This window comes from Carassius auratus, chromosome 24 (genome assembly GCF_003368295.1).
Source record: "Carassius auratus strain Wakin chromosome 24, ASM336829v1, whole genome shotgun sequence".
Classification (NCBI taxonomy): domain Eukaryota; kingdom Metazoa; phylum Chordata; class Actinopteri; order Cypriniformes; family Cyprinidae; genus Carassius; species Carassius auratus.
Window position 1 is genome coordinate 17,064,350 of NC_039266.1, and position 15,104 is coordinate 17,079,453.

General features: G+C 37.1%; 2 protein-coding genes across 3 annotated transcripts; one reads left to right on the forward strand and one right to left on the reverse strand.

Annotated features, from left to right (window-relative positions):
* The first annotated feature begins 1,181 nt into the window (after positions 1-1,181).
* lipib (lipase, member Ib) lies at positions 1,182-6,712 on the forward strand. The gene is made up of 10 exons (XM_026201334.1): positions 1,182-1,330; positions 3,193-3,569; positions 3,665-3,773; positions 3,862-3,963; positions 4,197-4,286; positions 4,470-4,637; positions 5,638-5,727; positions 5,817-5,925; positions 6,013-6,186; positions 6,272-6,712. Exons 1-10 carry the CDS (start codon positions 1,279-1,281, stop codon positions 6,345-6,347), a joined length of 1,347 nt encoding a protein of 448 aa, XP_026057119.1. The 5' UTR covers positions 1,182-1,278; the 3' UTR covers positions 6,348-6,712.
* A 25-nt stretch (positions 6,713-6,737) lies between these two features.
* On the reverse strand, positions 6,738-14,900 carry LOC113042458 (BCLAF1 and THRAP3 family member 3-like). 2 transcript variants are annotated; one of them, XM_026201332.1, is made up of 11 exons: positions 14,664-14,900; positions 13,601-13,644; positions 12,983-13,510; positions 11,968-12,651; positions 8,687-8,856; positions 8,439-8,577; positions 8,189-8,246; positions 7,976-8,106; positions 7,683-7,779; positions 7,498-7,604; positions 6,738-7,309 (listed from the first exon to the last, which is right to left on the reverse strand). In XM_026201332.1, the coding sequence occupies exons 2-10, from the start codon at positions 13,636-13,638 to the stop codon at positions 7,506-7,508; spliced, it is 1,944 nt and encodes a 647-aa protein (XP_026057117.1). In that variant the 5' UTR covers positions 13,639-13,644; positions 14,664-14,900; the 3' UTR covers positions 6,738-7,309; positions 7,498-7,505. The 2 variants fall into 2 exon arrangements, with proteins under 2 accessions (XP_026057117.1, XP_026057118.1); XM_026201333.1 differs by having other exon boundaries at positions 7,487-7,604.
* Between the last annotated feature and the right edge of the window lie 204 nt (positions 14,901-15,104).

The following is a 15,104-nucleotide window of genomic DNA, read 5'->3' on the forward strand; positions in this document are numbered from 1 at the left end:
TTTTGTATGCATTTAACTAATCCTTTATGTATGAGAATAAAATTGATTTAAATCTCATTGTGTATGTCTACAGCCTATGTTAACAACAAGTACACACACAGAGAGAACATGATCATATGACAGAATGACTGGTTAACCCTTGATGCTGTCATAAGAAAAGACTAATGGTTAATACGCCAGCCTGATGCAGAAAAAATGGGTACAATGAGCCCTGATCAGTGAGTCACATAATAGGATTGACCACATAAGATTCGGGAATGGATGGACAGTTTAGTAGTTACTGTAATCTGCCATCTAATCTGTTTCAAATTCACATAGACAAAACAGCTTCTGTTCTGACCCTGAACCCTAATGACACACTGTTATAATGCTCTCATTTCTGCTGTCTCCAGTATACATACTGATGAAGAATTTAAAAGAAAAATATTCTGTACTCTGTCGCTACTGTACAATCACATAAACAGGACCTGCAGGGAATGCAAAGATGCTGTGAAGTAAGGTTGTTGAGGCTACAAGATATGGGATAGTGCTAATTTCATGCATAACATCATTTTAGGAGAAAACAAGTTTTATGGCACTCAGCAGGGAAGCGATGTAAATGCATTCTGGTTCATTGCTTCTCTCTGGAGACTATTACAATAGCAATGCTCTATATAGATGCAATATGAAAATTACGTGTATTTGCTGACAGGGTATGCATATGAATATCTGTGCTGAGGTGGCTCTTTTACTAGAGTTTGGAAGGAGAACCACTTTATTGTGACCTTGTGCCCTTTAATGGAAGTGTCCAAAAAAATGTTGGACTTGATCATTCAAAAATGTAAGCTTTGTCATTTGTTCACATTTATTTGCTCTTGTGTCATTTCAAACCTGTATGACTTTCACTATGTGGAGCTTTCCTGTTCCCATCCCCCATCTATACTGTCATGTCAAGGAAAAATGCAAAAATGCCACAAAGAATAAAAAGTTAGACATGTTTGAAACAACATGAGGGTGAGTAAATGACAGAATTTTCCTTTTTTGCATGAACTATCCCTGTAAAGTCACCAAATGCTGCTTTTCATGTTCTGGACTCTTCTGGAAGTCCTAAGATGGCCTGTTGACTTATCACACTGTCCATTTAGCACAGTGTGAGCATGTGTGATCTCATTCAATCTCCTGTGCTCCGCCCACAACCCCTCCTCCATTGGATCTTTCCTTTACTACAGATACTCCGATGTTGTTTCTTAGTTTTCTTGATATTCCTTGCGTCTACCTCTGTCACATCTTGTGGTGCGAATGTCACTGTGGCGTTTCCTGATTTTGCCGAGCATCTTTATGCTTTGTAAAGGTAAGAGAGAGGACAATATTCAATTTAATTTGGCTAACAGTTTGTTCTGCTGACTCTTATCATCTGGGTATTAGGAAACTTTTTATTTTTTAGAGAAGGATTCAGCCATTTCTTTTAAAAAATTGATGTCATGACTATATGGTCATATTTAACCTGGGAAGTTTTTCATTTCTGATTCAGCATTCTGTATTTGGAGACCAATATATATATATCAGGCTCCTATGAATACAACATTGGACATTTTTGGAAATAAGTCATTCAATAACTGATTAATAACCATTTAATTAACATGAAAGTTAATTTCCTTAACCTTAACATAAGAGCCTGATAATAATGCCCATTTAAAAAAAAGAAAATCCGGTGGTCTTAGAGGTTTTTCAATCTGAAGTCTTCATTTATTCTATTTAGCTGTGCGATGAGCTGCAACAACATTAACCTTTATGTTGTTTGGTTTTGAAAGACCCAATGGCCTATTGAATAGCTCAAAGAACCCTTAGGTTAATATTTGGCATCTTATCCAAAATGTCAACTATTTTAATACACTTTAAATGTCTCCCATGCAAATTGTTGCATTATTTATGTTGGAGGAATCAAAGACTCAAGACATAAAACTAATAAATGCATAGAGGAAAAAAAAGGTGTATATTCACTTTGTTGAGAAACAGGCATAATGGGGTTTTGATCAGGTCAAAAGAATAAGTAGATTTTTTTCTGGTATCTAGGACAGTAAATGATCCAAGGACTTGAGGATTTACCAATGCTGTTTCAGTGACGTGTGTAATGAGTAATGCTTGCAGAAGGCAGACATAACAGATCAGTGTGAAAGAGGGTTAAATACAACAAACCCCATGCAGCTCATGTGACTGACACCTGTAATCATCTCAGATCTTTCTACTGGGGGAAGAGGAGGGGCAGGGGAACATGTGGAAGGAGAGGTGGGATGATCTGCTTTTTTATAGAAGCATGATCCAATTGTGACTTGCGTGCAGGCTAATTACAGAGCACAGATTACCTGTAGGGTCGGAAATCTACATGGAAAACCTGAGAGGTTGCGTGGCTTAAATATGAGGTGGATACATTTATGGTTTAAGAATCTGCTGGTTGATTAAAAGGGATATTTTGCAGGTTGATGGTAAAGAGAAATAGAAGCATCAAATGTTGATGTGTGTAGTGGAGATGATGCACAGTAAGATGAATGGGAACTGGGCCGTTAAAATCCAGCCTTACTTTACTTGTGGATCAGTCTGTGTCAAAATTGGGAAAAAATAAGAATAGAGATAAAATTAACCTTTGTGATTTCCCCCCCCCCAAAATGTACAGAACAAAATTATCACCAGTTAAAAAAAAAAAAATTAGGAATATTTATAAAGGATCAACTACGGCAGATTCTAGAACTATTCACAGAACTACCTACACTTTTCTGGCTAAATTAGAAACACAAAGAAAAGAAAATGTTTAATAACATTTTGGCTCTGGTAATAATTTGTGATATACAGGCATTAATTAACATTTTCATGTTTATATAAATTACATTTACAATTACAAAAATAAATTACAATTACATTTTCATGTAATTATAAAAAAAAATTATATGTGCATCTGAAATGTCATTAGTTTCTTTAAATATTCCTATAGAGCTTTAATTAATTTCACTTTTAGTAATTTTAGTACTTAAACTAGCCCCGGCAACATTTCAAAATTTAGTTTAAGTGTACATTTTTATTTGAAACAAAACTAGCAAGAAACAAAAAGGTATAACGATCCATGACAATGATTCAGTTCAGTAGTTTACAACAACATCTATTTCACACAAACACATACACCAAAATACAGACCAGTAAACCAGTGTCTTCTGTTGTTAGGTAAAGACAGTGATTGCGACAACTTCACCGATTTGGATTTTCATGAGTCTTTTATGGGGACCTATCTGTACGTGCGCCTGCTGCTTTACACCCGTGCAAACCTCGAGTGTGGTCAGGAGCTCCTGCACCACAACTTCACTCAAGAACCCCTGTTTAATGTAAGCAGACCCACTACCTTTGTCATACATGGGTACCGGCCCACGGGGGCACCGCCTATCTGGATCAACCACATTGTGCACTTATTAGCAGCACAGAAGGACATGAACATCCTGGTGGTGGATTGGAACAGAGGGGCGGCAAATCTCAATTACTTTGCGGCTGTGGCCAACACATGGGGTACGGCTGTGAACATCACCGGCTTCATAGAGGTTATGGAGGTAGGGTCAGTAGTCTTTCATTAGCGTTTCAGCTCTGAAATAGCTTAAGCCGGTAATGTCTGCCAATTTAATCAATAATATGGTGTTACTTTCAGAAAGAGGGAGCATCCCTTGACTCCATCCATCTGATCGGAGTCAGTCTGGGTGCACATGTGGCTGGATTCATTGGTGCAATGCTGGGAGGACGGGTGGGCAGAATCACAGGTGAAATACAGGAAATCCAATGAAACAAAACCGGCTGTTTCAGTCCAATAAATATTGTTTACTAAATAATTCACCTGGTCAACTCTAGGTCTGGACCCAGCAGGACCAATGTTTGCCAGCGCTCCGCCTGAGGAACGCCTTGATCCAACTGATGCCCAGTTTGTAGATGTGCTGCACACAGATATGAATTGTAAGTATAATGAATTTAAGGACATGCTACTGAAATCACAGAATAAAAAAATTAAAAAAGATAAATTTTTGTTGTATATTTCACATTTTTGCATGTGTGGAAGGTAATTCAAGTATTCCATGCATACTGAAAATCTTGCACACTGTGCACAGTATAATCTACTAAAATAGTATTACAGAGTGTGCCAAACATAGCCTAAGAATCCCACGCTCAAGCATTGTTTCCTGTGGCAGCTTTTGGCCTTAGAGGAACCCATGGCCATATTGATTTCTATGCCAATGGAGGATTAGATCAGCCTGGATGTCCCAAGACCATCTTCTCAGGTCAGTAAATTAAGATTAACATTTGGGAAAGGTCAGGGTTGAAATCTGATGTAATGATATATCTCATACAGAATGTTTTAAACCAAATTCAAAAAGACGGCTGATTAATTAAGATGGGATTGAGTTAATTACAAGGTTGTGCTAATAGAGCTAAAATGTAATCTCATTCCTTCTCTTCTCCAGGGAAATCGTATTTTGTGTGTGATCATCAGAGGTCTGTTTTCCTGTACCTGTGCGCTCTGAATCACACCTGTAAACTTATGGCATATCCGTGTTCCTCATACAGCGACTTCCTCAGTGGTCAATGTTTACAGTGTGAGACCTTCAAGCCTGCTTCCTGTCCTGTTCTGGGTAAAAGCAATACATTTTGTAACTAACCACAATAAATGCAAATATGAATACTGAGTAAACACTCCAAGTGTGATATAAACAACAGTTCAATAAAGAAATGAATATACAGGGTTACTTACATTTTAGACACAATATTGCCAGGTACTGCCAGCCTTCTTTTTTTCAGCCGATGAAAACATTTCCTAACAAATTACACTGAAAAAAAATCAGTGTAAAAAATGATACACACAGGGCAACTTTGGGCAATGCTTCCATCATTGGGCAACAAAATGAGACACAGGGCCCACGACCAATCTAAAAAACATATACATTTTTTAACCATTCTCAATGGAAAAGTGCCCAAGAAATATTGCTCCAAAAAGGTTGCACCGTTTCTGTGCAGGCGGGTGGTCATACTCCGACTGTACAATGGCAAAAATGTAATAGAGTCCCAGATAGATACATACATAAACTGTAATAATGAGATTGTATAGATCCATTCATCTTTGACTTGTCATCATGTAATGGTTGTTTTGTATGTTTTTATTAGTAAACATCAGCCTAATCAGCTGCTTGTCCCCACCTACTGTTGGAATCACAAAGCGATTTTTTAAAATAAATTAATACTTTTATTTAGAAAATATGCATTATTAGATCAAAAGAGAAAGCACTTTTATGTTACAAAAGATTATTTAAACTGTTCTTTTGAACTTTCTATTAAAGAAAACATATATTAAGCAGCACAACCGTTTTCAACACCGATAATAAGAAATGTGTCTTGAGCTTCGTTCAGAAAGCATTTCTGAAGGATTATGTAATAAAACAGTTATACTTTTGTTTCTAATTTATAAATTTTTTCTTTATTTTTTTGAGCCAGCAGTTACAACCAAATATAGACAAACCAAGCAAGTGATACAAAAAAAAAGAAAAAAAAGTTATAGTGCTGTCACACAATCAAGAGTTTTGGACTGGCACTAGCTGTTTATAATGTAAGATTAACTTCTATGATCTCTATCTTCAGGTTATGACATGAGCCAGTGGAGGGATACACTCTTGAGGTTGGGGCAAACAAGAGCATATTTCTCAACTACGGCTGAGCTCCCCTACAACAGTGAGTTCTAGCAGCTCTAGAACGGCTCATTGCAGAAGCTGTTTTCTCAAAAGGGGTTTGTGCAATATTCTGATTTCTCATTTTAACAGAGACAAGTTACAGAGTGGACCTAGTTACCTGGAACCAGTTTCTGCGCTGGGGGGTGGTCATACTCCGACTGTACAATGGCAAAAACGTAATCGAGTCCCAGATGGATACGTACGTAAACTGTAATAATGCGATTCTATAGATCCATTCATCTTTGACTTGTCATCATGTAATGGTTGTTTTGTATGTTTTTGTTAGTAAGCTGTTGAGGTTTGAGCAGTACACATCCACTCGAATATTTGCACAGTTTGATGAGGATTTATATCCAATTCAGAAAATCTCTTTACGGATTGTCACTGGGAATATGATTGGACCTCGATACAAGATAAGGCTGCTTCGTATTCGTATAACCCCTCTTGAAAATCCAAACAGGTGAGTAACTACAAATACTTTTCTGAGTAATGCATGCTCAACAAAAAAGGCATTTAATTATGGTGTGTGCTTCTTTGCCCAACAGGCCACTAATGTGTCGATATGACATTATTTTGGAGGAGAATGCTGAGGTGTCTTTTAAACCGTTGCCTTGTGATTAATGTCATCTGTAGAATATTAAATTGAAACACTTATCTGAGCTAAAACAGGCATTTCATTATGGTGAGTGCTCCTTTACCCAACATGCCACCAATGTGTTGATATGACAATATTTTGGAGGAGAATGCTGAGGTGTTTTTCAAACTGTTGCCCTGTAATTAATTTCATCTGTAGAAAATCACATTGAAACGCCTGAACTATTACAGACATTTCAAAGCATCTAAACAGTTAAAAACTTTTAGTGCCTTTTCTGTGATTGTACTAGTATAAAATTGTTATACTGTATGAACCAAATAATCTACTGTAAAGATGTTTTACATGTACAGCTTTTGCATTCTTTTGTAAAATAAATTATGTGGACTGAAAACAGCTGAAGCTTAATTTGAGAACAATTTTCCACAAATAGATTTTATTTTCTACTTCCAAGTTTACACAGCAGGATACATCAGATTTTGTCATATGTAGATACGACAAAAAGACTGTGTTTTAGTATAAAAGCAAAACTATCCATGTGTTGTGTACTGCTATGAAATGGCAATTGAATTTCAAAATTCAATTAGCAATTCAATTTACATACTGTATAAATTGTAAATATTGTGGAATATCAAATCAAAAACTAAACTGTAGTTACTCCACTGATAATGTAGAATAGCATTATTTCAGGATGAGAGCAGGGCAAGGTGATAATTAAGCTTTATCACTTTAACTTGCCCAATGAGGTGCCCCATTTATATTTGTTTCCATCTTCAAATCAAATAATCTTTACAATCAATTTCCGTAAATCAAACAAATGGTAACAGGTGAATTAAAAATGGATGAAAAAGATCCACCAAATGTGGAGAAGCAGTGGACTTGAATCATAGTCTTAGTGGTTCTCATATATATATATATAAAATAAAAAAACACAGGTGCGAACAAGTGACCTCAGGGTTGAATTGACGACTTTCTTCTCATGCACTGCCACCTGCAGGTAACAGACAAAATAAAATAGAGAGGTCAGAAAAATAAAGCACCAGATGTTAACTACATCAAATACTTGTGTTTGAAATTCAGAGAAATAATGTATAAATATATATTAGTCCAAAAAGTTATAAATACATATTTATCTAAACATACATAATCATAATGTAATTAAATACACATTTTCCTCACCACTTATTTCAAGTCCTCCGTCCCCGCGGTCTGCTTTTCCGACTGAAGTTCCCCCGCGGATTGAGGTTCTGTCTTTTAGGTACTGGCATTCTTTGACGAGGACCATCCTGAAGGACCAAAATGAGTCATGGTAATAACAATTATACTCTTAAAAATAGACATGTTTCACATCAACAACAACTCACCCACTGCCTTTGACGCTCGTGATTTTGTTCCGACCACATAAAGTTCTCATTCGCTTCTTCAGGATCATCTCTCACATAGAGAGGCTCACTCTCTTGACTTTGGAAAGACAACAGCAATAGAAAATTGCTAATTGAACTATGGCCTAATCCTGGCTTAGGCTAAGCCCTGTACAGTATATGGAACCAGACCATAATTATGTAAATCAAAAATATTGGCATGGCACCTGAATGCATAGCAATAATATTAAAAGTTGGTCTGAAGACAGCTAACAGGAACACTTCACATTCCATACCCCTCAGGAACCACTGGAGCAAAGTGTCCCCCAGCAATGGTGATCTTCACACCCTCCATTCGCTGTTGTCTTCTTCGCTCCAGGTCATATCTGAGGTCACCAGGGTCGGGGACAAGCTGTCGTCTCTGAAGCTAGCAAAACATTTCTAATTTGTACCAACATACATTCAATATTTTATTTGATATTGATGGACCTACATAAAGGGCAACTTACTGGATCCGGCCCTATATTGCAGAAGATCTGAGTTTCTGACGAAGGCATTCTGTGTTGCCTGAAATAAAATAACAGAATTTTCATGCTTGTATCGCAAATGGTGTGGAGAAAATTTCCAATTTAGGATTGGGGGTTATTAAAACCTTAATCATAAATGAAAACATTAACCCCAAATATAAATAAAAGTGATGCTTACCATTGCAAGCCCCACTAATATGAATTAAAACAAAAACGTAACTATCCAGTGTACCTATTCATGACTGGTCTCATGTTTCCCATCTCCTCATCCTGTTCTTCTTCTGCCTCTTTAAAGCCATCTTGGAGTGAATAATACTGTTCAGTTGCAAAACGTTCATTAAGTGTGATGCCTTGGCCCCTAAAGTAGTTTTCTGCAAAACAAATAAGCAAACACTTCACCAAAATCAACTCTTTGGTACGTAAGATAAGCTCATTCTAAGATACACAATATACTGCCAAGCTAATCCATTGGTTACTGACCTTTAACTTGGTGCACAAGGGTGATGATCTCTTGGGCAAATGTCCCAGAATGCACTGCTGATTCCCTGTAAGTTCCAGAATGCTCCAGCATGGGAAGGAAATCAAGGCGTTGTCGACCCACATTGACCAAGTCAAGTGATAACTGTCTATCTGAAGAATATCCTAAATGACTGAACAAGAGGTCACATGATATACAGAGATATAAGGTCCCATTCCATTAAAATTATCCTTTTTAACACATTAATCAGATGACAACACTTATGAATGAATATAAATTGGAATAGCAAAGTACAAAGTTCTGGTACAAAAGTTCAGTAAGAAAGTTGGAGATTATCCATAAACACTGCAATATTTATTTTAATGCAAAACAATTGGCCCTTTACCTGTCATGTAATCCCTTTCATCTAGAAATTTTCCAGCACTACTTCTATTAATCTAAGACGTCTCTTGCCATGAAATTAAAATTGTTCTCTTTTTCAGAAAATTTAAACTGAATTGTACTGAATTGTACCAAGTGAATAAAAAGTAGGCGCAAACTATTCAGATATAAGTTTTAGCAATTCATAATTTTTGTTCACTCAATGTCTATTTGAATTTTATAAAAGTTATTTCATTCATAAACAGTGACTGATAGCGCAAGCCCCTTTTCTAGGTAATTAAAGCGGAGACGGTGAGTGCATGAAGTTTGTCCAACATTCCACTTTTTCCTTTTTGGAATTTTCAGTGTGAACACAACCCACACCATTTTAAACTACAAAATGTCATAAAAAAAATGCATTAGTATGCCATTTGGGACAAACCTAAAATTTGGGTTGGCTCAACCTTCATTTAAATACCATATCACTAAATAAATAATTGAATAACGCATAATAAAAATTTCAGGTCGTAATAAATATGGCAAGTTCATGCCTCTCCTCTCACTGTCATTGCGTGTTTCCATTCGGAGGATCCTTCAATAAACTCATTTGTTTCATGGTGTCAACACATGGCGAACAATAGAACCGGTCAAAAAAAATTCTTGCAGTGCAATATCTTGATTGGTGAGCTTGAGTGACCTTAGATCTTCAAGTATGGGAGCGATGGCATCAACTTTAGGCAACTTTTAGAAGAGAGTTTTGAAGATCTCCGGTTAAGTTGGTGTCTTCACAGATCCTTCTTCTTGCTGAATAAAATTAGACACCCTCCAATTTCAGCAATGATTGCATATTTTTCCTTGGCATATGTCAAAGCATTTCTATGTATATCTCATAAGCAAATCTTGCTGCTTGACTATCTTGGGGAAGAAATTAAATGTCTGTTGGCAGTTGCTTCAAACAAGTTCATCTGGAAGCAGGTATTATTGTTAAATTTGCAGTTGCCACTTTGGGTCTTCAATTTTCTTCATTGCCAAATGCTTGTTAAAAAACCCTTAACGTAATGGATACATATTTAGGAAACTTGGCAAAAAATTCTTAATCTTGCAAATAGCCATGCCTAGAGAGTTCTCTTCACTTACTGATACAATGGGATGACTTTCTAATCCAAAATCCAAATATGGAAACAAAATCCAGAATGAGGTCCAGTAGATCATCTGGTTATGTATGGTGCTAACAATGCCAAGGTCATGGGTTGTTTGGCAGGGAACACAAAATGTCGATCTTGAAGGCACTGTTTACATAAATCTCTGGATAGAGGTGTCTTCCAAATGAGTAAATACAAAAAGGCTTCAAAATGTTCCTGTTGCAATGTCCATGAATAGAATATTCTTCGTTTTGTTTTTTCATTGTGAATTGATAGCTGTGGCTTCGATGCAATGGAAACATCATGTCTTCTTCAACCCAAGCATCTTTGCTCCATCTACATGTTCCTGTACTCACTCAATGCAGAATGGGTGATTGCTGAATGAGAGTTATCATCAAATGCAGGTTAGTGATCAAAAAAATCTGTTATGGGCATCTGCTTCAGACTTTTCTGCATATGCAGTTTCTTCCCATGGTAAAAACAATCAACAAATAAATCAAATGATTTAAATCCGATGTTTTGTGATGGTTTTTCCTTTCAGCCTCATCTTTTTCGTCTCTAACATGGCCATACTTGTTCCCCCACAAGGAAATCAATCTGAAGCCGCAAACAATCTGAATGACGTAGACATCTGGAAAACTTGCGCATACCTACTCAACTTCAATTCGATTGTATGGTTGCTGACTTACCTGTAGTCAATACCGCTTTAAAAGTAGAAGAGCTCAAACCCTGTGGGCCACTGGTATTTTGGTGGAGACACCTTATTGAACAGCCGAAATGGGAATGAAAAAAGTCGACTGATTTTCTTTTGCCTGGGCTAACTGGTGGAGAACATCATCCTTAACCAATGGTCCATAACCAAATCAAGCTGAGATCCATGTAATTCCAGTCTAGTACTTCAGCCATCTGATGAACCATTAATTTGAACGAATTAACAGCAGAAAGATGTCTTTTCAACAGGATTTACACCCAACCTGGTGATTTGGTCCTGTGACTTCCATTTAAATGAAGAGTGAAGATGAAAGGTAATCCATATCACATCTTCTCCATAGAACAAACATTCACATGTTAAGACACGCAAAAAAATAGCACACTGCAATATCTTGAATATCGCATCTTTTTATGCAATCTGGGATTTGTACAGAGTTTGGAATTTCTCCATATATGTAACCCTTTTCTTGTGAATGATCACCAGTAGTATCCTTCTCCTGTTGGTCCCATTTTAGGATGCATCAGCCACGTCAGGGCCTTGAAGTAGTCCATTTTCCCTATTACTGATGTTGAGTAGCTTTCACATCCGAACATCTGCTTGAACAAGACATTAATTTGTGTGCCAACACAAAAGTACCAGATGAATACTTCAGAACTGTTAGATCAATCCTTGATATATTCCATTACTCCCTGGTTTGAATAAGATGGCTTAATCACAAGAGATATGACTGAACTTCAGGGGACACATCCAAATATCCTTAAAATCCTTTCCTTTTTTAAAGCTTTTCATAGGGATGCCCTGGATATCCTGGGAAGCTTGATTGAAGATTATTCTTGCAGTGATCATATTTTAGTATGATCTTCAATACCCATGTACACGATGATAAGACACAAAACAGCCCATTAATGGGTTTTCTGGTTCCAACTCCACACTTTCCATTGAATCTTCCTGATGTTCACAACCTGTAGATTTTTGTTCTTCTTGTCTTCATGGTGTGGGGACAGTGGACATAGAAAAGAGGCATGAACTTTTGACCATAACCAAAAGTGGTACGACAATGATACTATACCTGCTTGGCCCAACGGGGCGACTCATGTCCACCTTGATCTTGAGGGTCTCCTGTTCACTGAAATCCATTCTAGGTGCTGGACCAACATTAGTGTTTGGTTTCTTGTGATACGGAGCTCTTTGGCGAACCACTCCTTGCCCCATCATCCTTCCATGATTCCTTTGCGATCTCTCTTCCTCCCAATCGGGGGTAGGTTCTCTTTCTCTTTTCCTCAAATCAACATCCCTCACATCCCTTAAATCCATTTCCCTCTGTGGTTCTGAGTCTCTTGAGTGTGACTCCATTCTAGGTTGATCCATGTGTCTTGAGCGCTCTCTTCCTTGAGTTTCTCTTCCATAAGAAGAGTAGTTCTTTCTCGATTCCTCTTTGGGATTACTATTTGGTCGTCCGCCATGTCTATCTTGTAAGGTACGCATATGATAGGCTTGATCTCTTCTATCTCGACCACGATTCCTCTGGGTTTCACTTGTCCCAGGTGGGTCTCTGCTCCACAGATTGCCACTCGTTTTGGGGGGATCGCGGTTCCTTGAAACCTGTTTTGCAATTCCATGATCGTGTTCCACAATGACAGGTGCACGGCGGGGGCTGTAGCCCCTGTGATGCTCAACAAACTCATCCTGCAGACCAAAATCTGCAAGTCCTTCAGAAGGAGGTTGATGCTCCCTATAATCTGACTTTGATGACCTGTATTAAGAAAGCAAGTAACATTTGTCTAAGATTAGAATTAAATTACAATAATAAAGTTACTAGCAAGGTTTTAACGAACAGTAAAATTAACTGGATCTATATTTTCCAATTGATGATAATGAGAATTAACAAACTAATCTTTTAAAAAAATTAAAAAAAATTACATTTATTAAATACATTACTGACTCAAATGTAAGATTAAAGATTAAATAACAGATGTAATCAGAAAAACATTTATTTATCAAAAGAAGTGACTGAATCCTTTCTTCTTTTCTTGGTTCCTCTCCATCCACGTCAATGAATCGAGGAAAGAAATGCTTTCTTGTACCTCGTTGAAATGGAGCCCCTTTCTTGATATTGACCGCCATATTCTTCATTATGATATCCATAATCCATCCGGTCCTGTCTTCTTCCTTCGGGATGTCTTGGATAAGACCTTTCCCTCGACTCTCTGTGGTTATGTTGTGAACTGAGCTCCTTATCAACGCCTTCATTCTTGTTCCAGCCTGGTGATGGCTTCCTGTAGCGCTCTTCAACACCAAAATGTGTGTGATCAGGGGAAGGTAACCTTTCCCTAGGCAGTCTCCTTGGAGAATTTGGTGGCCTTTCTTCATCTCCCTGCATGTGGTATCTGGTCGTAGGTGAAGCCCCTCTTTTTTGAGCATGCTCTATCGCATCAATTAAATTGGCCCAGTGGTCGACATGTTGCTCTCCTTGATAGGAATCTTTGTTCCAATGTGTGCTACTTTCTACTTTGTTACCATATTCAGGTTTTCTCCACGCATCAGACTGTACAGATGAATGTATCTTGTTATCATATAATCCTTCTGCTCTCCTCCCATGAATAGTTGGGATTCTGTTAATATTCGAGAGGTTCAAGAAGCTGTTAATAACCAGCAATGCAACAACAACAAGTTTTTTGTAACACCGACTTTAGATTAAATACCTTGAATACAAGGGAGATCTCGAACGCGGACGTGACATTGTTTCCTTGAAAAACAAGAAACTGTTAGCCATGAGACCAAATTTATGCAACCGAGGTCTCCATTCTGAGAATTTACCGACGTTTTAACATAGTTGTTTTTCATCAAAATACAACAGCACAAAATGGCGCATATATATATATATATATATATATATATATATATATATATATATATATATATATATATACACACACACACACACCCTTTTTAAAATTCCTCTTTTGTGTGTTAAATATAAAACTCAGGTTTATATGAATTATAAACATGAAATACGCACTGAATGTGGTCATAAGAAGTTTAAACAAACTTATCTATAACGTATTTTGACGTTTCGGAACATTATGACCAGGCAGTAAATATGCATGATTTTCTATTATTTTTTTCTGGTCACTCCTGATTGCTTTTAAGATTTTGTTTTATTATTATTATTTGTTTTAATATAGATATTTATGAGAGAATTTTCCATTTTTGTCAAGTAGTGAAATTAATACATTTAAATTATTATCCTTATTAGTACCTAAATCATGCTTTCAGTGGAGCAAAAGCCTGGAATTCAAAAAAAAATTCGAATATTACCAGACTTCATTGACAGAAACCCCACCCCAAATTAAATACAAAAAATACATTTATAAAATACCATATCGAGTGCAGTAGGCGTTACTGTAGTAAAACTATCGCAAATGACTTAAGGGTTAAACTATAAAAACTCTATTATAAGCACCAGAAAACAATTGCTACCAATACTGCCACTTAATGCTCATACATAAAGAAAAGAGATTGCAAAAGCACTCCAAATGAAACGGTAACTCACTCCACTAACTAACATTACGTTAATGATTAACATTCCTCAACATTTCTCAGATGAACCATTTGATAGTCCTACGCAGCACAAAATGACCTGAGATCGACGGTGATACTCGAGTATGGCATAAAGCACATTTATAGAGAAACACGTTTTAATATGAACATAATTTATAGAATAAAATACCAGTAAGTAATGTACGCTACGTTAGCCTCACATACCCCGCGAAACGGCTTCCACGCTCTGCTAGACGATGCGTCCACCAAAATACCAGTTTCTCGCGAAAGAAAGGAACAAACTGTCGCACGGTGAATTACATCACAGCATGAAGAGCTAAAATGATCAGAACGATGACTCAAATATTGGTGGATTGCTGATATTTCTGTTTTTTTTCACACGACCATCCTGACCCATACACAAGCTTGACCCGGAAGAGAATCAGTGACTGCCTCGTTGGTTTTCAGCAGCAGCTCACAGTGAACGACCTGCCTATGTGAACGACACTGGCCCCTACAGACACTTTTGTAGATTGTAACCCCCATGTAAAAAATAAAATAAACACATTTGACCGTTCACAGGAATATCCTCCTAATCAAATATTTCTAAATCATCATATAATTAAATTTTTTTTTTGTGATTACTTAGAATTTGTCACGTTGGCA

Excerpts from the sequence above, each read along its gene's own strand:
- lipib (XM_026201334.1), top strand. The coding sequence starts at position 1,279 with ATGTCACTGTGGCGTTTCCTGATTTTGCCGAGCATCTTTATGCTTTGT. Across the intron at positions 3,570-3,664 it reads GCTTCATAGAGGTTATGGAG|AAAGAGGGAGCATCCCTTGA; the intron begins GTAGGGTCAGTA and ends TGTTACTTTCAG. Across the intron at positions 6,187-6,271 it reads CCTCTTGAAAATCCAAACAG|GCCACTAATGTGTCGATATG; the intron begins GTGAGTAACTAC and ends TTTGCCCAACAG.
- LOC113042458 (XM_026201332.1), bottom strand. The coding sequence starts at position 13,638 with ATGTCACGTCCGCGTTCGAGATCTCCCTTGTATTCAAG. Across the intron at positions 12,652-12,982 it reads AGGGGCTCCATTTCAACGAG|GTCATCAAAGTCAGATTATA; the intron begins GTACAAGAAAGC and ends TTCTTAATACAG. Across the intron at positions 8,107-8,188 it reads GCAATATAGGGCCGGATCCA|CTTCAGAGACGACAGCTTGT; the intron begins GTAAGTTGCCCT and ends ATGTTTTGCTAG.